Source organism: Dryas octopetala, chromosome 5, assembly GCF_963921425.1.
Source record: "Dryas octopetala chromosome 5, drDryOcto1.1, whole genome shotgun sequence".
NCBI classification, from domain to species: domain Eukaryota; kingdom Viridiplantae; phylum Streptophyta; class Magnoliopsida; order Rosales; family Rosaceae; genus Dryas; species Dryas octopetala.
The window spans coordinates 10,237,270-10,262,853 of NC_141370.1; the positions used below are offsets into that span (position 1 = coordinate 10,237,270).

At 36.4% G+C, this 25,584-nt stretch overlaps 3 protein-coding genes across 4 annotated transcripts; 1 reads left to right on the plus strand and 2 right to left on the minus strand.

Annotated features, from left to right (window-relative positions):
- Positions 1-4,121: 4,121 nt before the first annotated feature.
- AIL7 (AINTEGUMENTA-like 7) lies at positions 4,122-8,427 on the plus strand. 2 transcript variants are annotated; one of them, XM_086243761.1, is made up of 9 exons: positions 4,122-4,263; positions 4,596-5,187; positions 5,579-5,661; positions 6,790-6,798; positions 6,924-7,012; positions 7,148-7,221; positions 7,321-7,371; positions 7,502-7,578; positions 7,824-8,427. In XM_086243761.1, exons 1-9 carry the CDS (start codon positions 4,122-4,124, stop codon positions 8,291-8,293), a joined length of 1,587 nt encoding a protein of 528 aa, XP_086099887.1. In that variant the 3' UTR covers positions 8,294-8,427. The 2 variants fall into 2 exon arrangements, with proteins under 2 accessions (XP_086099887.1, XP_086099886.1); XM_086243760.1 differs by lacking the exon at positions 6,790-6,798.
- A 6,200-nt stretch (positions 8,428-14,627) lies between these two features.
- On the minus strand, positions 14,628-15,511 carry LOC147284162 (Tetratricopeptide repeat (TPR)-like superfamily protein). Its single transcript, XM_086245249.1, has one exon. The coding sequence runs from the start codon at positions 15,385-15,387 to the stop codon at positions 14,737-14,739; it is 651 nt and encodes a 216-aa protein (XP_086101375.1). The 5' UTR covers positions 15,388-15,511; the 3' UTR covers positions 14,628-14,736.
- Positions 15,512-15,860: 349 nt separating this feature from the next.
- Positions 15,861-19,693, minus strand: LOC147284163 (Protein kinase superfamily protein). The gene is made up of 7 exons (XM_086243579.1): positions 19,264-19,693; positions 18,322-18,810; positions 17,226-17,644; positions 17,051-17,130; positions 16,823-16,958; positions 16,529-16,678; positions 15,861-16,436 (listed from the first exon to the last, which is right to left on the minus strand). Exons 1-7 carry the CDS (start codon positions 19,274-19,276, stop codon positions 16,272-16,274), a joined length of 1,452 nt encoding a protein of 483 aa, XP_086099705.1. The 5' UTR covers positions 19,277-19,693; the 3' UTR covers positions 15,861-16,271.
- Positions 19,694-25,584: the final 5,891 nt, after the last annotated feature.

Below are 25,584 nucleotides of genomic sequence, written 5' to 3' on the forward strand. Positions count from 1 at the left end.
AACGGATTGTTGAGAGATTTACTGGGGTAGCTAATAGGTTTTGGTGGTCCAGTTAGGGTAGCATTATTAGCTAATTATATATGTTAATTTGTCAATTAAAATCACTTACCTTAAAAGCTGGGGAGAAGCTTCAATATTGGCAGAGCAGAAAACCCCTGATGATGGGGCTTGGTGTTTCCGGTTTTCCTGGTCACTGGTCTCGCGCACTTCTTTCATAACCTCCAGCCGATCGAAACTCAAAAAAGCTGATTTCCCTGCGCCTTGTTTTCCACTTTTCACAGAATCACGGCAAAAAAGTGCTTATCCGGCCGGCTAGCTATCTATATTTACAGGATATACTTCCTGCTTGTTGCTTTGACCACCACTTAAAGACGGGCTAGCTAGCTACTTCTAAAAGAAGCACTTTGGGTATGTCTACATCTTCATCAGACAAAATGAATTGCATGTCAATGCTTCTTAAAACTGTAGCGCCAACCAGCACTTGTGTGCAAAATGATACATGCATAATGCATGCGTTGTGCACTTGTGCTTCAAATCAATTACACAAAAAAATAAATAAAGTTATTTTCAATTTTGATATCTAAACTCTAACATTTGTCCGATAGGTACTTAAATTATTAATTGTCGTAATTTAATGTTTAAATTTTTATTTTATTTTAATTTATTAATAAATATGACATTTATCAAATAATACTAATAAATAACGTCAAAACTAGGGATACTTTAGTTTTAATTAGTCCACCCATATTCGCGTCATGAGTATAAAATATGTGCAAGGCACACCAAATCTGCTAGTATTATTTGACCACGTTCAGGGACAGAGGTAGCTACGGCCCAATTCATAGGGGCAGATGCCCCCACTCGATCATGTGTCAAAACAAATATTTGTGTTAATATATGCACAGTTTACTCCTTTTCTTGCCTCTTCTTTTGTGACTTATCAGTACTTAATGCTTCCAAATTTTTTGTGCTATTGAGATTGTTATACATCGTTTTTAAGTCCATCATATTATATTGTTGGGTTGGGTATAAGAGGTATAAATTCTTAAAATAATATTAGATGGTTCATATTTCTTTACCACCTCATGTGGTCTATTAACATAATAATTGATGTTTGAAGATGCCCCCTCTAGATAAATTTATAGTTCCATCTCTGGTCACATTATATATATTAAATTAGGACAAAATAATATTTGGGCATAAAATTGAGACAAATTAAATAATGTTTGGCACTTAATTAGGACAATGACTAAAATTCCCGAGAAAAATTAAGAAAAAAAGTTTTAAATAGTTTTATTTTTTAATTATTCCCTATAATTTTTCAAGCACATTTTACCTTTTTCTTTTTAATAAAAAAATTATGGCCAGTGAAAATTGGGATCATGGTTAGACTAATCATTTCAAATTTGGTTGATGGGCCATATTTAATACCCAGTGGTTTATTTGAATAAAAACCCAATATTATTTAAGGCATAAATTTAATTTATACACATAACTATATAAGCTATTTCAACGGGGTCCATGAACTTTCAAATATTTCAAATATACACCTGATTTATTATGTAAATTGAAAAATGAAATTCCGTCCATTAATTTATTGAAAGATCAGTTAAATATTAGCTTGACTTTTGCTAACGGGGATTAATTGACGACGTGGCACCAACTCAGCATACATTTCCCGCCAAATGAGCAACACATGTCCACTTGACACGGGCTCACACACCCATCACCTCTTTCTCGCTCGTCGAACGCTCTCCTAACCATTTAGTCTCCAAAAAACATCACGTTTCCCCCAAATTCGAATATAAATCTCTCACTTGTGTTCAACGAGCGAGAAAAAGATGATGACTTTGTAGACCTGTGTCAGGGGTTAGGTGGACCCGTGTCGCTCATTTCCCGCGAAATGAGCGACACGGGTCAACCTAACCCCTGACACGGGCCCATTAACTCTCATTCTCTCTATTATTATTAAATTGTGGGCCTGTGTCGCTCATTTGACGGGAAATGTTTGTTGAGATAGCGCCACGTCGTCAAGTAATCTCGGTCAGCAAAAGCCAAGCTGTCATTTAACTGATCTCTCAACAAATCAATGGACAGAAATTCATTTTTCAATTTAGATAATAAATCGAGTGTATATTTGAAATATTTGAAAGTTTATGGACTCCGTTGAAATAGCTTATATAGTTATGTGTCTAAATTAAATTTATGCTTATTAATAAATATCAAAAGGCCTCGAGCCCAAATTAAAGATTAACTCAATCATTAAATAGCTAGGTCAAAAATAATAGAGCTCCACTAATGGAGAGGTGGTTTCTCCATGGGATTAACTCTTCAATGAAGAACTATAAAGCTCGGCAGGATCAAGTTAAAGAGTAAGGCTATTTTCCCGAAGTGATTGGATGAATTTATTCATAAATCAATCTCTAACTTAAGCATCAAAAACCCATTGAGGAAGAAACTCTCTTTAGGCAGTTAGAACTTAGAAGTTAGAACTCATTTGTTATATTTTTCAGAAATTAAAGACGTTAACGGAAGTTACAAAAAGTCAACTGAAAAGCTACTGACATGTATACAAGAGGAGGTTTGGGGTTCATCATTGGTTAGCTAAAATTATTTTTTAAAAATTTATTAATTCAAGTGGTGAGGGAAGGTACATTAAGATTAGAATAGAATCGAATGTAACAAAAGAAATCTAAATAAAATAGAGAGCATTAATTGTTGGAGATTCCTAAGTTTTATACATTTGGTGGTTATGAGAGGTGAAATCATCAGTTTTATGGGTCACGAGAAAAACCTCTATGATCCGGTACTTCATTAATTTGGTTTAGTCAGACAACTTAATATGACGAACAGATATTTCCAAATTTTTGGGTCAAACTTTTAAAGTTAATGACCTAGATACGAGATCTTGTCTTTCGACTACTTGAACCCACATATTGTGTGGTTGGTATCACATTTTTTTAGATAAATCACCTATAAATTATATGTACTGACAATTTTGAATGTTTTCCAAAATGATGTTTAATCAGTTGTAAATTGTAATTAAAGTTAAAAAATATATTTTTTTTAAATAGAAAAAGTAAAAATTGAATTCCCAAGGAGCTAGCTAGCAAGTGTTAAAAAAGAATTTGAAATTTGGGGGTTGAGTGAGTCCATGAGACTACAAGAGAAGCAAGTGGACCAGATCTGAGTGTGAGTTACATACTTACATAGACTAATAAGTAAAGCTGCATGTAAGACAAGTGTTTGGACTTTGGAGTAGTAGTGATAAGATGGGAAGGCCATTTTGGTAAAAAAAAAACAGTCATAAAGTTACAGAGAGAGAGAGAGAGAGAGAGAGCTGAAAACAAACAAACCCTAACAAATTCTTTCCAATTTCCGCTAGTCCGGATCTTTCGCGACCCTGTTTGTTTCAGACAAATTTTCTTCTCCCCATACCCAAAACTCTTATTAATTCCCCCCTACCCCCCTAACCTCTTAGCCTTTAGTCCTCTTATCTCTCTCTTCTTTTTTTATTGTTCACTTTCTCACTCTTCCTTGCTCTCTCTTTCTCAGCTTATTATAATTACCCATCTTCTTCATCTTCGTCTTTGTTTCCTTTCCTTCTTTGAACTTGAAGCTACATCCATCTAAAAACCCAAATGGGTTTGCATGCATTGTGTTTCTAGTACTTCTCTCTCACTCATTGTTCTAGCTCTCAGTGAACTTTGATCAGCTACCTTGTGTTCAAACAGCTAGCTCTAGCTTCACTACTAGATTCTACTCCCCAATGGATTGATTCCAAGTAAATTTGATCACCTAAACTTGGTGATTATCGTACTTTGCTTTGAACCCAGATGGGATTTTGGAGCTCTACCACCTTTCAGTAACGGTTGAGGCAGTCAGTTCCGGTTTCAGGGTGAGGACTCGGGAAAAATAAAAGTTAGTTCCAACTTTCAAGTTGTTGTTTGTTTGTTTCCTGAGAAAATTAATTTAATTCACTATTTGTTTTTTTTTCAAATGTCATACTGATCCGTGTTTTTGCTTGCTCAGATTTATTACAAGGTGACAAAAGCGAAAGGTGGTCTAAGCTGAAACGTCTTTCAAATCAATAGTACTAGCTCTACTCTACACATATAAAAATGGCTCCGGCGAGTAATTGGTTATCGTTCTCTCTCATGTCTCCCATGGAAATGCTCAGGTCCTCTGAGTCTCCTTTCGTTCCTTACGATACCTCCTCCACTGCTGCTCCTCATTACTTCCTCGATAACTACTATGCAAACGGTAATGGCTCCTTTTATTTCGCTTCAGTCTTCAAGTTCTTAAGCTCTGTTTGGTTGCTAAGAAAATCGCACAGAAAATGCAGTTTTGTGTTGTATGCAAGGAAAAAGAGTTTTAGGCTTTGAGCCTTCTTTATTATTTGTTTTTTGGATTTTTTCTGATCGCCGACTCAAAAATGTTACTGGGTCGTCACGTGAAGATCCCCAAACTTCTCCAGCCTCCTGTTTGGCTGTCGAGAAAAGTACAAGAAATTTCTGTTTGGTTTTGAGGAAAATTAAACGCTGTAGCTGAACTGCATGTGACCAGATTTTTTTCCATTCTTTCGTTTTTCTCAGGCTGGACGAACCCCCAAAAGCCCCAAGTATTTTTCACAGAAGGCGAAGACAGCAAGCAAACCCACCAGGCCGATTCGCCCATCAATCTCGCAAGCTTCATCGACCCACACAATCATAGCCAGCAGGTTCCGAAGCTCGAGGACTTTCTCGGCGACTCGTCGTACAGCCAAACGGAGACCCAGGACTCGTCCCTCACCCAAATCTACGACCACGGCTCCGCCTACTTCGGCGACCACCACCACCACCATCAGCAGCAGCAGCAGCAGGATCTCAAGGCGATTACTGGGTTTCAGGCCTTTTCCACCAACTCGGGCTCGGAGGTGGAGGACTCGGCGTCCATGGCCCGGACTCAGCTCGCCTGTGGCGGCGAGTTCACGACGGGTCACTCTATTGAGTCGACCGGGAACGAGTTGGTGGGGGGCTTCTCTAGTTGCACCGCCACAAATAATGCTTTGTCACTTGGGGTCGTCACTCAGCAGAAGAGCTCTTCTTCTCATCAGCAGAAGGCCATTGTTGCCGTGGACTCCAATAGCTCTAAGAAAATCGCTGATACTTTTGGGCAAAGGACTTCAATTTACAGAGGAGTCACTAGGTAACTCTCAAGATTTTCTCTCATTTTGTTTTTTGGGTTTGTGTTGTTTGTGTTAAATTTTAATGTTCATAGTCATAATGTCACATGAGTCTGGATGGCCATTTTTGGTAAATACTAATATGAAACTGTCAATGAATATTGAATGCATCTGGGTGGGGAATAAGACTATAAGAGTAAAATGGGCTTTTAATAAAATTGGGTGTAGGACCTTGTAATCCTCTGTTTTAGTAACTATTGGTGTTATTTGATAAAATTGAATGGAAGAGTAAGTACAGTGTGGAAGAAGAAGAAGAAGGTCACATTTTTTTTTTTTTTGTAGCCACTGACGGTCAAATTCAATGCAATAGGAGTCCCTCTGACTGTTTTGTATGTATTTGCTGTAATGCTACAGACACAGGTGGACGGGTAGATATGAAGCGCATCTATGGGATAACAGCTGTAGAAGAGAGGGCCAGGCCAGGAAAGGGCGTCAAGGTCCTCTCTCTCCCTCTCTCTCACTTTTTGGATTTTATATGTTATGGAGGAACACGTATAATTATGAATATTGACATACAGTAGTACATGTAGGCATATACATAATGCATAGAGATAGAACTGTGCTACTGTAGCACTGAAAAGAAGCTTGCATGCAATGCAATATACAAAGGCAAAAGCTAAAATCCATTAATAGGGGGCCTCTCTGGAAACTTTTTCATTAGTCTCACATGATTGATTGATGGTATCTGTGTACAATTCAGTACTTTATATTTTCTCTTCTGAATGAGTTTTCTTTCTTTTATCTCTTTATTTCTTTCAATCAATTGATTTGATCAGCTGTGCCGCCATTTTGTTCATGTGGGTTTAATTTGCATTGGCTCTGATGGGCCTCAGCTTCCTTCAGCGCTCTCTCTCTCTCTCTCTCTCATCTGGGTCTGTGGTCTCTGAACGTACCATCTGTGAAATGTGAATTGACGAGACCCACACCCACACCCTCTGAGTTGCAGACCTCAATGAGTCTGAACATTGGGTCTGATATCGCTTCTTCTGCGCTTGCTTTAACTTTTGCTTTTGCTTTCATCCCCTCTGGCACAAGTTTGGGGTTTTGACCACTGCACCCACTTGATGACTTAAGGAGAATTTTATTATTAAATATGTATGGCTTCCTTTATTACCGCCGAAACTTGTTTGACAGTGACTCTGCTGGACTGGAGCCTCTGGTAAAGTGTGCTAGATTCTGGTCCATGCTCACATAGAGGAGAAAAATTTGGTACAAAAACGATTTCTTGTCTCAAAATTTTAAATAAACATTGCAAGCTTCACAGGATTTGTGAGTCTAAAATGTAAAAGAAGAGGTTAGGTAAGAGTAAAATAAAAAACAAAGAAAAAAAGAGGATGAGTGATTGGGATAAACCCATATTAGGCTTACTATGACAACTCACATGCAAATCACATGGTTGTTTTTTTGTTTCATAATTTAATTGTTATTATAATTAGGGACTGCTGTACTTATCAGAAAGTTTTGACTACCATATTAGCTGATGTTGAATTCTTGTTTTACCTTTTGCATAAAATGTGGGATTGTGGATATCTGGCTGTCATTCAACATCTGATGCGGTTCTACAGTTTACTTGGGTAAGACGTTTATCTAGTTTAGTTTTTCCTTGAAACAACAAAAGTTCACATTCATCTACTTTTTTAGTATTATATTTTTACTGTGATCAACAAAAAAAGTAATAGTGAAACCCTGTATTTTTCAGGTGGATATGACAAGGAAGATAAGGCAGCAAGGGCTTATGATTTGGCTGCTCTGAAATACTGGGGTCCTACTGCAACCACCAACTTTCCTGTAATACATACAAAACTCAAATGTTTTAAATTATTCTTTTAGACCTATTTAGTATCCTTTGTTTCTGCATGAAAAGCTATCTGGCAGTGAGCATGAATGTAAAGTAACTTAGCAGGTTGGTTTTCACTTTCTCAGGTTTCAACTTACAGCAAAGAACTGGAAGATATGAAACTTGTAACCAAGCAAGAATTCATTGCGTCTCTGAGAAGGTTTGTTTAACCCTTTGCATATATGCATCTCATTTGTTACATGTTTGTCCGTTCAATCCGTGGTTAATTAAGCAGTTCTACCCGATTTTTCACTTACAGGAAAAGCAGTGGTTTTTCTAGGGGAGCTTCTATATACAGGGGGGTAACAAGGTCAGTGCATCTATATTCAAATGATTCGTTGGTCGATCATTCCTTGTCAAGATTGTTTTGCAAATGTTTTTTTTTTTTTTTCAGTGCCTGAACTAGTTGTAATAATTCATTATTTAATTTAATCTTGCAGGCATCATCAACAAGGGCGATGGCAAGCAAGAATTGGCCGTGTTGCTGGGAACAAAGACCTCTACCTTGGAACATTTGGTAAATATAGAAGCATACTGTACCCAGCACCTTTCATTGCACACTAATTTGAGAGCAATATTCAAGTTTTCAAGTTGATATGATAATTCTGTCTTTCAAGCATAAAATCTTTAGATAATCTGTTATGTTCTTTTTTATCTGGATTGATCTGACCCCACATCAAGTTCAAAAATATATGATTCTTTGAAAGAGAATCATGCACATTTAAGATAATGCCCTCATCTTAATTAATTGGTTTGTGGCAGCCACTGAAGAGGAAGCAGCAGAGGCATATGATATAGCGGCCATAAAGTTCAGGGGCATCAATGCCGTAACAAATTTTGAGATGAACCGATATGATGTTGAAGCCATCGGCAAGAGTGCTCTTCCTGTTGGCGGGGCAGCAAAGCGCCTGAAGCTCTCGCTCGAATCCGAAGAACAGAAACCATCTGTAAACCATGATCAGCAGCAGCATCCTGGTCCTCAATGCAGCAGTGGCAGCAACAACATAAGTTTCACTTCCATGCAGCCACAGCAGCAGCAGCCAGTTCAATCCATACCGTGCGGAATTCCATTTGATGCTGCCACTGCAGCAGCACTTTATCATCAAAATCTCTTCCACCACTACCAACCCAACTACTATGGAACTTCTGATCCAGCAGCTAACATTCCAATGAGCATGATGCAGCAGCAGCAGCCTCCTGAGTTTTTCATTTGGCCTCACCAAAACCATTGATAGGACTAAAATCATTGTCGTTCTCACCCCCGTAATGTTAGCCGCTAACATTATCCGGCTGACCAACATCTGACCCCTCACTCCAATCCACCTCACAACCTTAATTAGGATTAGCAAAGGCAGGAGGTTTTTTGTTTGGAGGCTAAAGTTCTGGATAGAGAGTAGGTAGCAGCTGGATTTTGTATTTTCATGTGGGAAACGTTGAACGGTGTATCCAGCTACTTTAAGAATTTCTTTCCTTTTTTGGGATATCTTTCCTGCGTTGTCTTCAGTTCTTTTCTTTTTAACTAATAAATATATATATATATATATATATATATATATATATATATATACATGGAGGAGTAATATGATAGTGTTTTAGCAGGAGGGAAACGAATTCATGAAATATTAAGTATTTTAGCAGGATATATATTACTATGCTCTAAACACTTCAAATGATCAATGTAGTTTAATAGTAGTTTAATTTAGACTTTAGGAGTTCTCTTACTATACGATTTTGTATCATTTACATTCACGCTCAGCAATGATTATCATTTTATGTTTTAAGGGGGGTAATCATCATTTCATGTCCTAAAGGGGAAAATCCTGCATCCAAATTCCAAATGTTAAATAATACTTGTATGACATTCAATATTGTAATGCAAAATTTTCCATTTAATTAGGGTATGTAATTAAATAGAATTATAGAAAGTTGGATATTTAATCGATAAAAAAGATGATATTCATCTTTAAAAAAGAAGAAGAAGATGATTTTCATCTAAAAACAAAAGAAGAAGACGATTTTATCTAATTATAGTACATTGACCACATAATCTCACATTAATTCATATAAATTACACCTTCTTTAGTAATAATAATCAGCGACGCTTTTAATAATTGAATCAAATTGTAAATTGATAACTACTTGTCGTCTAGTGATATTTTTTTTCTATACTATAAAAAGTTCCTAAGTTCCAATCTCTCTCTCCCCGCATACAAAAAAAGCGTTCGCGAATAATGTACCAGAAAAACTATATGCTCATCAATAAATTCCCATATCAATTTTCATGACTGCAGTTGTTGCGTGTTGATAGCAACAATAAATAGTAAATACATGATGATGTCCAAAATACTGATCTCAATCTGTATGAATCAATAGTCTAAAGTAATAACTATGCATATTTCCTAACTAGAGGTTTACAGTGAGAAGGTTCTCTCTAAATCCTCTTGCTCCACCTCCCACCACCGCCTCCGTCGTCAGTTTTGAGGGTTAGTGGCAAATCTCTTCCAAAGATATTTGCTCATGTTTTTCCTTTCCTTTCTTCTTTTTCTTTCTAAGTTCTCTCACAGTCTCACGTACCTTTCCCTTTTTTCAAACTCTGCTTTGCCCTTAGTTTCTAGCCCTTGTCAGATTGTCCTTTGATCTTCTACACAGACTACACTAATTTGTTGTATTGGCATTACATCGGATTTTGTGGATGATATGCGCTGATAAGACACGAGTATTGAAATCCCCATATCCTCTTCCATTTTTTGTGTTTGCTATTGTCTTGTGGTGGTTGTCTTTTTAGGTGTTGTGGGTGTCGAGAAGGATGATGCTGGTCGGGATCTGGGTCCCCCATGGTAATTTTAAGGGTTGGAATTTTTCCTTTTTCGGTTTTTCTTTTATTTTTGTCTTGCCTAGGTTATACTAGGGGTCGGCAATGAGCCGGGCCGGGCTAGCCCGACCCAAAATTTTCTGGTTCGGACTTGAATTATAAGAGCCCAATAGGGCTTTCGGGACAGGCCGAGCTGGGCTTGGGCTTTAATACACAAGCCCAAGGCCCGCCCATCGGGTTTTGGCTTGTGGGCTTGGAGGGCTTGGCCAGGCTAGGCCTGAACGGGAGGCCCATAATGGGCCTAAATCCAGTTTAGATACATATACATCTTCAAAAAAAAATATGGGATTTTGGCTATGTTGTGATTTGAACATGAAACACACATAACAAGCTTTAACTCTCAACCAACTAAGCTGACTAGTTTATTTGTTAAGTTTGTGAATCATAACATATTTAATAGCTATTTCGTTTGTTTACTTCAATAAATTATTAATATGCTTATTAAGTTATTATATAATACTATTATGTTAGTAATAATGTAATACCATAAATAATAAACTTTTAAAATTATATACAACATTACAACTATAATAAAACATAAATGTACATATGTTTTATTATATATTTTATTACATATTTTTATAAATAAATGATGCAATTGTGTTTTCAACGATACTAACTGTTCAAATTTTAGTTCCTCACTCAAAGATAATTGGTGCAAAAAATGAGCTCAATTGGAGATGTAAAAGTGACATAATGGTGGTCGAATTAATGAGCGATCATGGTTTTTCTAATGATAATCGAATGGGTAGATGAATTTCGATTTGACCGATTTTTTGTAAGCATGATCTTTGACTATGAATGAGAGTCATTCATAGTGAGTCCAATAAATGAGAGCCATGTATGGGTTCAATTAAGAGCAATAGAGAGAGAGTGATATGAGAACGGGCCCACGTGAAAAAGCAGCTCCAATTGCTGCATGTGGCTAACAAGGCTGGCCCACGCATAGTATTGCGTGTCAAGTGCTCCCTGCACTTCCTTTGTAAGCCACACACAGCTGGGATCACTTGATCGTTGGAGATCAACGACTATGATCTCCTAACCGTTGCTTTTTTCTTTTTTTTTTTTCAAAATGGGGCAGCGTGCTGGCGCAATCTTAGCCCTTCCTTTAGATAATCATTGGGATCTAACGACTGAGATTGTTTGCCCGTTGAAATATGTTTATTTAATTAATAAAAATTTTGAAAAAATACCAAAATATCACAAAAAATTTGTAACGGCTAGTTTAACATTTCTTCTATAAATTGGTCATTCCCACCCCATATTTTCACTCATTCATCTATCTTTTGCATACTAAATTGTTGTAGAAAAAATTTTTCTTTGTCGTTTATGTGTGTTGCATTTTGTTTTTATTTCGAGTTTAATTATCCTTCTTTGTGTTTGTCATTTCGTATCGTGAAATGAAATAAATTGTGTTGTGTTTATGTTTATGTTTATGAAACACAAATGAATTATGTTTTGTTAACCATTTTTATGCATTTCAAACATTAAAAATTACAAACAACTAGTAAGAAAATTTAGTGGAGAGAAAATATAGAAATTATAATTTAGGTAATAAAATAAAATATTCAAAAATATTCAATATTCACCATATATTAAAGGTCTCTTTAAAATAAAACCAATGATATACTTTTTATAAATATTTAAGTTATAAATTATAACTTAACCATTACTTAATCTCAATTAGGGTTAATTTAATTAGGTACACATATGATTCTCAGCATCAATGCAGCTTCAGCACATATGACTATCATTCTCAGATCACAAAATCAATTTTCAGGCCACTTAAGACCTATGTATGGTTATCACACTCACTCAACCACTGTGGAAGGCCTAATAAGGGTGCGGACCACCCACGTGGGAAGATAGCAGAGAGAGCTGGCCAATGTTAGTTGTCGACATGAGGGCCCACATGACAGAAGGGAGAAGACACATGCCCTGGGGTTTTGCATGTCTCGCGCGTACGGTGGGGATCCACTTGACCGTTGCTAATCAACGGTCCCATGAGTCGACCATCGCACTTTTTGAATTTTTGTTTTTTTAAAAACGCCAGTGTGTTAGTGTGATCTAGGTGGTCCAAAAAGCTAGCAGTTGGTGATCTAACTACTGAAAAAATTTGTCCATTTTTTTAAAAAAAATCGAACGGCTAGTCCAACAATTTGTATGTTGAATTGTGTTTATAGTTTATGTGTGTTGCATTTTGTTTTTATTTCGAGTTTAATTATCTTGCTTTGTTTTTGTAGTTTTGTATTGTGAAATGAAATAAATTGTGTTGTGTTTATTGTTTCTATGCATTTCAAACATTGAAAAAATACCAAACAAGTTGAAAGAAAATTTCGTGGAGAGAAAATAGAGAAATTATAATTTGGGTAATAAAAAAAATATTCAAATATATTAAATATTAACCTTATATTAAAGATCTCATGAAAATAAAACCAATAGTATAATTTTCATTAATATTCAAGTTAAAAATTAAAAATTAACCATCACTTAATCTCAATTAAGCTTAATTTAATTAAGTACAATAATATGACTCTCAGTACTACTGCAGCTTTAGCACATATGACTATCACTCTCAGGTCACACTCAACATTATTCAAGTCACTTTGAGACCCATATATGACTATAACACTTACTAACCACCGTGGAAGGCCTTATAGCGTTACAGTTGGCAATGGTTAGTGATGGGTATTGTCCAGATTGGTTGAGATTTTGCCTATAATCGCAAACCAAACTAATTTAATCAGTTTGCATTTTTTTCAAAACAAAAGCGACTAAACCATATACTAAACCGAACCAAACCAATCCTTTCATCATCAGTTGAGTTTTTGTTGGTTTCAGCTGTTCGGGGAGAGATGACAAAGAAACAAATAGAAATATAATGGAGAGATGATGATGAATGAGAAAGAAGATGGAGAGAAGTTGCAATAAGAAAAAAGAGATGGAGGCATTATCTAAAGGGGGTTGAGATTGAGAGGGGATAAAATATAAGAAGAGCGAGAGGAAATAAATATGCAATGAGAATGATATTATTATAAAGATCATACTCGATTTGGTTCAATATAAGTAGTTTTCAAATAGTTCAAACCACTATGTGAACCACAAATATCGATTTGGCTATGAATCAATAAACATTTTTTGTGTGTAAAAATCGAACCAAATTGCCCAAATGGTTTGGTTGGTTTAATGATTAAATACACACCCCTAGCGATGATTGCATCCATTGTGTAGTTGTGTTTTGCTTATTCATGTGGCGGCACAATTTATTTACTGCTAGGGCTAGTGGGCTACAGTTTTTGTTTGTTTTCTGATAGGGTGTGGAGACAATTCATGATAGGAGAAATGTTTTATAATATGGTATTTAAATTGGAGCAGAAGGTTCAATTGGATCGATCCCAACTTCACAGGATCGATGTCACAGAGAAGTCATTATTGCAGATTTGCACCTTTCGACCGATCGACCGAGTATGCTAAAGTTAGAATTCATGCATTCTCTTGGGAGACCGATCAACGTGGTACGAGGATAAATATTGCTTACTGTGGGATCAATCCTTGGTAGTGTTTAGCCGGTTGTAACTTGGTTTTATCATATTTTTCCCTTCCCAAAGTGCCCTTAATCGTAACATAAGTCTTATGAACTAATAAAACTTTAAGAGGCCAAATTTCATAAGTGAAACCCTAAGATTGAGTGTGAGGCCAACACTTGAGTGCTCTTGTAATTTTGGGGATTTTTCTTCCTCTATAGTGAAAAGCCCTAACAACCCCATGGACATAGATTAATCCCAACTTAAATTGGATCGAGTTGGTTCGATACACAATTTTGGGCTATTCAAACCTCAAAATTAACTTACAAGGCCCACGTTCATGAAAGGCATAAAGGAGTCATAAAGCTCATATACTAGCCCCACTTATAAGCAATTGGTTATTAGAGCCAAGGCCTTAGAGCATATTTATAGGAGATGAAAGGGAGATGATTTATGGTTTTTTTTTTTTCCGATGTGGGATTGTAGGTTTACTGATTATTCTAATAAACAACAGGTCTTCAATAACCCTGCAATGGTCTTTCCAATTTCCACATAGAAACCTCCACCATCTTCAACCAAAGAACTTTCCTCACATTCCAACCAAAACCCGCTTCACAATTCCTTAAATCAACCTCAAAATCCCCATCAAAATCAACCCATGATTACCGTGTTCACCAAAAACATGGAAATGCCCTTTACCATAACGGTGATTTGCACCACAGCTTGTTTCGCCACCATCGCCAACCCTATGCTCGTCCGTCTATCACATTCTCCCTTTGGCAGATTGGCACTATCCCTCCCAGCCTGCACGTAGAAATTTTCTTTCTTCACAGTAGAACCATCACCGACTTAATTGCTTGTGGTAGAACAGAGTCAACTTTGCACGGGTGTTTCGTACGTGTGCTGGAAGTTTGATGTGGTTTGGTTATTGTCGGGTTCTTGAGTTATCCAACCCGCTCACCACATCGGATGTGGTCAGTCGAGTCGGTATATAATCGGCTATTGCTGACAAAAAGCCTATACCTGAATCGCACCTCCTTTTTTCGGTCGGTTTGTCGAGTTGGAACAAAAAATTAGTGAATTAGTAACACCATATAGCGGTTTTATAGTCATATCAAAAACTTAGTCTCAAATTTGAACAAAAAATAAAATCTATATCAACCAATTAAATATAAGAAAAATAATAAATCAAAATTGAAAGCTCATAATGCTTCTTACAACAATTTGGGCCTTTCAAGCCCAAAAACATATACAAACCAGACTAGCCCAAGTTCATGGGCTAAGATCCTAACCGATCCAACCCTTGACGGGCCAAAACCGACCCCGTATCGACCCTTAAGGCCCGCTCGAAAGCCTCTCTAGCTTCGCCCCTCATCCCCTTCCACTCGTAACACTGACCCAACAAACAAAATGCCGTCGTCGAGTCAGCACCATCACCCCGACTCAGCCCCAGCGCGTCGACCAGGTCCTCAACCGCCGAGTCAAGCCGGCGCCTCCGGTTCATCGCGAGCTTCAACTCGGCCCTCTTGACTAAAGCCTCCCCACGCTCCCTCTCCGGGAGTGACTTCACGCACGGCGACGATAAAGCCACGTTGAGCGATCTCAGCGCGGAGCTCTTGTGGCCCAAGAGATCCAGAGCCAGGGCTTTGAGAATGTGTGGGCCCGGGTCTCTGGGCGAGAGAGACAGAGCCTTCTCGGCCTCGGCTAAAGCGTTTTTGGCGTGGGCCTGGGATTGGGCCTTGTGGGTCGTGGATCGGGCTCGGGCCAGGAGGTGCGACCCGTGGACGAAGTGGCGGGTGGCTTGGAGGGTGGCTCGGTTGTTGGTTCGGAGCTTGGTTAGGGCGCTCTTGGAGAGTTTGTGTATGGCGAAGAACATTGATAGGGTTAGGATCAGAAGGGCCAGCTGCAGGACCACCTCTGGTGTTGCCATTTTCTCTGTCTTTTGGTTTTGATGGAGTAGACGGTTGTGATTGAAGCGGTAATGAATCTGGGTCGTTGTTTTTGGCTGACGACAAGAATGTTAGAATGAGATGGTGTAGACTGTGTAGTAGTGGTGATTGGTGTTTGTGTATGACATTGTCCTTCTTTGCAATATAAGAATTCTTCTCTTTTTTCATGTTTTAGGTCCCAAGTTTTTCATATTTTATTTTTCCGAAATCGTGGAAAAATCGATGCATTTTGTCCATGGTCAGTTTTAGTCTTCCAAGGGGCGGCCTCTACGGCATCCTCTCCAATAAAGGTGGGCCGAATGCGTTGTGGGTCACAGTCACATTGTAGAGGATGCTTCATAGAAGACTCTTTATTGGACAAAACGTTCATGTTTGTTTTATAACATTTTCGATGCAAATAAGTGAATAACTTTGTGGCATTTCGTGGCAAAAAAAAAACCTTTGTGGCATTTCATTGTTGTTGGAAGATGAGGGGTCACAAATTGATGAAGAAAAACATTGACCATAATTCACAATTTTTTGATGATGTGAATAGGAGTACAACCAAATATTCAATTTGCCAGACATCCTGATCTGTTATGTTCTCCAATCACGTTGCAGAATTTTTCATCGGGCGTGACGGAATTCTGATAGAGAGTTTGATAACATTACATACTAAACTGTATCATAACATTACCAAAATGCCACTTTTCCTAGTGTTCTCTACAGGTATTTGGCAAACAGCGGCTTCAACTATGAGAGCCTGAATATGCAAGCTGTTGAACTTTTACTTCACCCATACAACAAGGGTAATATACCATTCTAAAACTCGAGACAAGACAGACAAGTAACAATAAGAGGAGAGGCTGCAGGAGAAGAGCAAGCACTACTGATCCATAACAAGTTGCCTGTGGCGATTTAGATCACTGAGGTAGTTAGAACAAGTATAATCTTCCAAGTCACAAGCCTCCAAAACGAGTGATCTCACTGCTGTAGACTTTTGTTTCACCTGCTCTACAACTCCATTCTCACCCTGTAGTAGCTCCACCACCTGCATTCTCACAAAATTCGCATCATCCGTCAATTTTGCAACTTTGGCTTCGAAAATAATTTTAACCCTAAACAGAAAACAGATTTTCATACCTGATTCATGTATGGACGCTTGGTGGATTGATGACTAATGCACAGTGTAGCTGTCATCATGGCTCTTTTCATCTCAACTGGATCATATGCACCTTCTAAACGAGGATCTGCGAGTTCCTTCATATTAAGCTCATCCAGAAGTGGTTTTGCCTGTGCAAAGCACACAAATGATCAATCATCTTTCAAAGAATATATCGAGCTTATGTAAACTCATAACAATGAAATTGTTTAATACAAAGCCCTGCAGAGGGACTAAGTTTTAGCATACTAAGTCTTAGCATAACACATTCATACCCATATTACAAGGCTTTGCTGAGTCGAATCAACAGCACGACGACCTGTTATGATTTCCAGTAATAGGACACCAAATGCAAAAACATCGGTCTTCTCGTCGACAATTCCATGCATAAAATACTCTGGAGACAAGTATCTGAAACCGTTTGAAGGTCCATAAGCCCAAACATTTATAACAGATGAGAGTAAGCAATCATAGAAAATGAATAACTGAAACTGCATACTAACCCAAATGTGCCTTCAATAGGGAATACAACATGGTGAGTCCATTTTTCTGGGAGCCACTTTGCTAGTCCAAAGTCAGATATCTGCAGTAACAGTAATAAAAAAACTCTTTATGTTAAGGAAATCCATGAAGAACTGTACATGAAAATCCAGACTTGAAGAAGAACAACAAAAATACCTGAGCTTCATAATCTTCGGTTAGTAATATATTGGAGGCCTTGATGTCTCTGTGAATGATGCGTCTATGGCAATCGTGATGGAGATATCGTAACCCTTCTGCTACCCCAACTGCTACCTTAAACCTTATCTTCCATTCCATACAGTCTTCTGAACCAAAAAGTAGAGAAGATAAGCTGCCATGTGGGGAAAATTGGAGGACAAGATGCAAACCACCATCGATGCCAAACCCAAGCAACCGAGCAGCATTTGGGTGGCATATGTGTGCAATAATTCCAAGCTCTGCTAAGAAATCACCAATTCTGTCCTCATTTTCTTTCTCTTGCTCTTTCTTCATCAGCCTCTTTACTGCTACAGTTTTATCATTGGATAAAATCCCCTTGTAAACTTCTGCCTGCCCACCTTTCCCAATCAAGTTCTCTGTCAAGTATTATTCAATCACAATTCAATTAATTAACCAACAAATACAAAGAGATTGAGTCAAAATTCAAACCAAGTTTTTGTGGAACATAAAATCAATCAATTGGATGCTTGGGTCCATCTGCCAGCCAGTGGCTGCATTTCACATCCTATAAAGAAGTTGGGACTGGTTTTTTTACTTTAACTGGTCATACTCATACATGTAAGATGCAGCCTATACACTGTGGCAAACAAAGACCCAAGAAAGATTGAAACCAAAAGTTTCACCAATAATTGACTGAAACTTTAAAGCTGCAGCCTCCAAATCAAAGTTCCACAGCTAATTGCAGTAAAAATATCAGAATTATTCCACCAAAAAAGAAAAAAAAAAAAAAAAAACACTCTGGCTGTCAAAACAGTGGTCATAGAATAGATGCAGAAATTGCAACAGTTAAAAAATTGGGTTCAACAAAATCGCCATTAGCATAGAATAGAGGTCAAGCAGCCAGGTCCCACAATTACTTTCCTGTTTCGTCCATCCAAACACAATTTAATCAAAAAAGTCACCTAAAAAAGATTTCAATCTAATGGTGGACCCAATAAGCTAACTCAATTTTCATTGCATTTTCAATGAATAATAAAAGAAAAAAAAAAGGCTCAAAAAGAAAAAAACAAAAAAGCTTATTCCCAGTTCTTACCAGTTTTGAAATTGCCAGTAGCAGCAGCAAGCTCAGCATAATCAAAGTTTCTCCAAGAGGGTTTCATGATGGGATTTCCATCAGGATCATCAACATCACCATCCTCATCCTCAGCGCTCCAAATCCTCGCCAATCTCCTCCGCAAGTTTCTCCTCCCCAGCTCGTAGCTTGCAGCCAGAACGGGAATGGTTGAGAACCGCCTCGCTGACTTCTTCTTCAAGGCATCGAACATGCCCTTGCCCTTCCATTGCAACCCATTACTAATATCGCGGATCAGCGTTCGCTGCTGACCCAGTGATTTCTCAGAACAAGAAGACGACGAGGCACAACTGCTGCAGTCGGAGTCTGTACCCAAAACAGGCACGTCCAATACGCCCCTCGGCGACGACTCGTCCTCGCACGACTCTGTCTTCTTCAACCCACCTTCTGATTCCACCGTTTCTGGGCTTTCTTTTGTTTCTGGGTTTCCTTTCGTTTCGTCCCCGGCCTCTGTCAAACCAGTAATGAAACGATTAAAACTCAAACACCTATTTTTTCTTTTACAAGGTTGAATACAACTAACAACAAGATTTACATTCCAACACCCATTTTCTCAGCAACCGAACAAGGCACCATTGAAACATCAAACACCCGTTTTTTCTTTTACAGGGTTTAACAATTAACAACAAAATTCACATTCCTACACCCATTTCCACCTTCCTCCCTCTTCATTTTCTTTTCACAGCAACCAATCAATGAGCGCTCAAAACATCAAACACCCATTTTTTATTTTACAATTAAAAACTAAATTTACATTCCAACACCCATTTCCACCTTCCTCTTCATTTTTTGTTTTTCTGAGCAACCAAACAATGAACAATCAAAACATCAAACACCATGCATGCATCAGGATTCAGAAACCAGAACAAAACAAGGAGAAGCTAGCTAGCGTACGGGACATACCTTCAATCGACATGGTTTAGGCTTTGTGGGTTTTCCCCGAATAACAAAGTCCAGACCCGCCAAACCAGAAGAAGAGAAGAGCCGTTTGAAAGCAAAAGGAGGACGAGTCCTCTACATTTGGTTGTGCAGCGTAGGCAGGGCAGGGAGGGAGGGAAGGAAGAAAAGGAAAAAGGCAAAGAGAAAGAGAGAGCCGCAGAGAGAGATTGAGAGGAAGAGGGTGAGTTTAAAAATGGTATATCTTTGGGAGGTGGTTATTCTTGGAGGGGATCAGAGCAAAGACCACCAGCTTAGAGAAGATTGAAATCAAATATGCTATATTTATACACCTGCTTCTCTGTTTGCACCAAATTTAATTTTGCCCCTAAACTTTTTGGTTATAGATTTTTTTTTTTTTTTTTTTTGGGTTCGTGATGTAATCTTAGCCCTTGCTTTTAGCGCTACTGATTCTTGACGTAATAGATAGAGGGAGGGAGGGAGGGAGGGAGGGAGGGAGGGGCTGAGGGGGATTGGGTTTTTAACGAACCAACCCAACTGCCAACGGATGAAATATTCCATTTTATTGGGGGCAAAATAAATTTTCTGTTTTTTTTTTTTTTTTTTTAAATCCTTATCCATAATATTTTTGTGGGCCCAAGATGAGAAAATACGGTTTTGGGTCTGTAAAGTTCAAAACTTGTTTGACGATGCTTTTAGTTTAGAAGTCTTCAAATAACTTTTAAATAGTAAAAAACGTTTTCAGTTGTGTTTGGCAAAAAAAAAAAAAGTGTTTGTTATTAAAACACTTGAAAATGCTTCTTGAAAAAATTTATGTTTTTATAACAAAAATATTTATAGTAAAACTTATTTGACAATACTTTTAGAAGCCTTCAAATTACTTTTAAATAGTAAAAAATGCTTTTAATTGTGTTTGACAAAAAAAAAAAAAAACAACATTTTTGGGTTATTAAAACACTTGAAAGTGCCTCTTGAGAAAATTTATATTTTTCTAACAAAAACACTTATAGTAAAAGCACTTTTAATAAAAACGTTTCTTACATAAGCACTCTCAAACATACTCTTAATATCAACGTGGGCGCAAATATCGAAGGTTTGAAAAATTTGTAATGTTAACAAATATCACTATACAAATTCGAGAGAGAAATATAACCAAATGTATAGCTCTCACGAATGTTTATTTAATTATTAGTTTACAACTTTAACTAAACGTTTGATAAAACTTATGCACATAATAGGCTTATATAATTGAGAACAGTTAGTTACTTTTTTCTTTTTACCTTGTTTTTTTTTTTTTTAAAAATCTTTTTTTGTTTTTTTATACTCATTCAGTCATTCTGCAATATGGTTTCATCATAAGAACAGTTCTTTTTTTTTTTTTTTAAATTATCAATCAAAGATAATTTATGTAAAAAATTAATTAAATAAAAAATTGTTTACTTATTTAACCATTGTAAAATAAATAAACAATTTTAGTAAAAATTAGACTTATCGTCTATTTATTCACTAATAATTAGATGACTAAATAATTTTGACTTTAGTTTAATTTTCGCATATATGATCTTTAAAGGGTGATTTAGAAAATGAACAATTTCGATCATATATAAGACTATATTACATAATATATGGATAGAAAAAAGGAAAAGTTAGATAGCAGTCCTATAATTTTAAATGAATAGAATGTATGTTGAAAGATGGAAGTATACTTGGAAAACGTTTGGTGATGAATGAAATTTGTATGAATATGCCTTAAATCTTTATTGTTTACTTTGTAAGTGTTTAAATTTTTATTGTTTACCACGAGCAACTTCATAGCACATAGAGTTCACCTAGGCTTCACAATTTTCACAATTTTCATTTTATGTGTAGAGACACCATCTCCACAATAGTTTTGCATGTAATTTTATTGAGGTGGTAATTAAACGGTGTCACTCCACCACTCTTTTTTTGTTTTTTTATTTTATTTGGAGGAAGGGGGATCGAATTTGGATACATTGTGGGTAAATTTACAACCCTTCCAACTGGGCTACGTACCCAACAACTACATGTCACTCCACCACTCTAGATCCTCACAACACCATAGTATTTGCATATTATGTTATTTTGTATACCATGTATCTTATTGGATATCATATATGTTCCTAAACAACTTCATGCCCTATTTTCTCCACTAACCATCATATTATGCCTTTTTTTTTTTGTATGGTAAAATTCCATTTTGTTATATACCATTATCCTGTTGCTACCTCTCTAATTAATGCATGCAATCATGCACATATCATTACTAATCCATTAATTAGTTCAAAAGATTATCTAATAAAATAAACATCTTACAAATCAATACACACAAAACACTTATATTTATTAATTTCTTAATCTTATTCATATTAATTCATGCATGGAAATTGCTTAATCTTACATACAAATGTTTAATCATTCATAATTAAGTACATAAAATCATTAATTTTAAATAATTAGTACATAAAGTGATCCAATTTAATAAATGCCTAATTAATCTCAATGCATACAAGTGCCTAATCATGCATGCCAATTGCTTAATATATTACAAACTAGCAATAATATTGATTAATTGCTATTATGTGAGGTGATCACCTGAGATGTTTTCAAATGATCAATGTTTCAATTGTAAGTATTTTATCTATACTATTATAGAGAGAAATAATGTTTTATTGTCAGATGGTTTAGTTAGTATGTTGTGTTATTAATTGAACAGTTTAAATGTAAAATATAAATTTAATTTAACATCATAATATCTTTTGCAACGCACAAGATATCTCATACATATAGGGGCAGGTTCGGCCGTTCGGGTTATGTGAAGCCACGTCCTTGTATAGTAGAAGTTGTCAATGGGCAGCATCCATGTCCGTACGGATACTGGTGTTAAAGAAAAATCTAAAGTAGAAAACAAAAATGCAAAATACAAATAAACAAAAAAAATGAGGCAATGGCTGTTGCTTATGAAGAGAATCTATAATTCAAGGCTTTAACGGTCAAACTCATCCAAGGAATTATTAGTAAATGCATAAGTATTTTTATTTTTTGGTAAATAATTAAATGGATTAAGTATTTGCGTATAAGGTTCATACATAAGTTGAATGGGTTATTGGGTTACTTGTTTGTCACATGTGTTAAAATTAATAATTCAAATTTCACAGCTACTGCGACTTGATGTGCAAACAGCAAACTACAAAAGTGTCCTCTTCTCCTTTAACACTACTGCTGCATTAGCTTTTAGGGTCTTGTTTTGGTATTATTTGATTTTTAATTTCAATAGTATATTACAAATCTAGCAATTCTTTATAATTAATGATTCGTAAGTTCATTTTTAACTTTCCATTATTGCATTAATCCACTTAATATTTTTATGTTAAGTAAGTTTACTTCTTAATTGTTTTTATGTTAAAAAGGTCCACAATATAAGCTCACAATGTCAATTTTTCAAGGAGTGTTCGAGCACTCCTTTGTGAGCACATCTCCTTATAACAGTGTTCTGAGCAGTGGTAGACCGACGTTGGGAGGCAGGGGGTCGAGCGACCCCCCAAACGCTGGAGTACGAAGCCTTGAACTACCTTTCTCAGCAGCCGGTGACCCCCTAAACCTCTAGACAGTGACCCCGCGAACCTCGGGCCGGTGACCCCTCGATGCCTAGTCGCCGAGAAATTATTCTGTATAACTTATATATTAACACGTGGTGTAACCAGTCTATGTGTTATAATATGAGTGGATGTTATTAATACTATACCCTACTAATAGACACATCGTCCGATAATACCCTTACACGTTGAATTGATTATACCATGTGGTGGTATATCGGTTATACCTTATCATTTTTCCTAGTCGCCCACCAAGTGCTTGATGAACAGCCTAAGTGGGAATGATGGACTGGTTCAATCGTTGAAACAGAAGCAGAGTAGCCTTTTTTTTTTTTTTTCCCAGTTTGTAGCCTGGCTAAAATGATGTTGTTTTGAGGTAAGGGTGTTTAATTTTCTTTTAAGTTTCTTGCTCAAAATGCTGCTGTTTTGAGCCAGGAATTAGAAAAAAAAAAAACAAAACCTGTTTTGTACAGACCACAGAATCGAGCCCCCCGGCCCCTAATTCCCAACCTTAACCAAACCCTAAAATTCCCAATACAAAGTTACAAACCCTAAAACCAACACCCAACTCAGCAAGTACCCCTACCATTAGATTTCGCAACTGCCGGTCACTTGCCCACCGCCATTAAATTTTTCATTGTGATTGTCGTCCAAATTTTTTTTTTTGAGCTTTTACACCATGAACCCCTAGGTTAAGGATTCTGGATCCGCCACTAGTGCTGAGCGCATATCATTATTTATCAATGTATTTACTGATTTGGACTTCTAAAAAAAAAATAATTCTTTATTATGACTTAGAAGTAAGGAGTAAAATTTTGATCTAGTTGAAATTTTCGTTTTTTTGGGGTATGAAAATTTTAACACAATACTAAGTACTTTTTGTCGAAATCGAAATTTCAAAAATTTCGGTGAAAATTTCAGAAAATTCGGATTTTAAAAATAAAATCACTTTTTGTTTTTTTCATTTTTCATTTTTCATTTCCACATTCTCTCTCTTCACCCTCACTTTCTTTCTCTCTCCCTCCCGATTTCTCTCCTTTCTCTTCCCCTCCTTGCATGTGTGACCGGACCACCATCTTCAGCCAATTCTCAGCGACCCAAGGCTATCGATGTGACCCCTAGCCGCTGACCATCCTCCCCCAAACCACATAGACAATGGCTAGTTTCCCCTGTTCACAGGATCAACTCATAAAGCCTTCCTTTGCCACCAGCTTGTTTCGCCGATTCCGACCACCTCCAACCTCCGATCACAAAAATTCTTGGTGGGGTTTCTTCCCCTTACCATAAGGATTTGTTTTCCAATTTTTTAGAATTTGTGAAATTGATATTTTAGGGATTTATACCCATTTCGGGTCTAGTTTTAATTGAGCTAAATTGAGTTGTTTTTCCTTCCATTAGAGCGTCTAACATGAAATTGGGCTTGATTTTGGGTTGAATTTGAAATTTTCCGGCAAATCGTGGTCGCCTCCGGTAGTGGCGGCGGGTTGGTTCTCTTTTGACCAAATTCAACCATCGAAGACAATGATTATTCTTCACAGTACGTATACCTAATCTGGCTCTACACATGAGGATATTGAAGACAATGAACATTTTGAACCTTATAGAAGCTCTATGTGGTACTGATTATTTATGTAACTCATGATGCAATATTGTAGTATAAAAATTGAAGTGTGTGTTCAATAAAATTTCTGTAATTATTAATTAGTGAACCATTTTTTTAACAGTATTTGACTTCAGCGCGTATTATATTTATCTTATATCACATGAAACCTACTATATAATTTGGTTTTTTTTAATGTTTTTTATCAATGTAGTAGATAACATGTTAAATAAACATATGGTAAAGTTTCATTCAAAATTTTCGTATTTTGATAGTAATTTCTGTCGTTTTTGTCTAATTTTTGTCGAAATTTAAAATTTCTCAAAATTTTCATCGAAATTTATGCAAAATCTGAAATTTTACTCCTTGCTTAGAAGTTAATAGTAGATATAATGATTCTCTTGTATATTGAAATGTGTTCTTAACTTGTTGTAATATTGTTTTATTTGGTAGTATATATTTTAAGGTCCATTGACTTTAGGTACCAAATTATAATGTTTTTCATTTCAACTACTAAAACATTTATGTCATTTCAGTTTAGGTACCAATTTTAAAAAATATAGTTATATCGAACTGTGACTGTCTAACAGTCATAACTTTTTTTATTGATTTATTATTTTTTCAATATTTGCAAGGCTTAAACTTTAATATTGAGTCTTTGGGTTATAGGATTTCATCCCCCAAACCTAAATCAAAAGTATGAAACCCTAAAAATTTTGATTTTTTATAAATTTTAAATAGTCACAACTGTGACTGTTCGACAATTACAACTGTAACTGTTCGACAGTCACAACTGTATGACAAATTGATTTGTGACCTAATCCAAAATATTTTACTCTAGGTTAGTACCTAAACTAAAAAAAATTAATGTCTTGCTGCTTTCTTAAAAAACTATTGATATTTGGTATTTAATCCTAATTTTCTATATATTTTATTTATTTAAAATTTTAAATACAAGTTTATTTTGGAGCTCATTTATTTTGAATAAGTAAAATACTAACATATGTGTTAACTAACTGATCATTTGATGGACAAACTTTTTAAATGAAATTAGTGATCTTAACATTATTAATTTTAATTTTAATTTTGTTTACAACTTTTAAATAAGGTGCA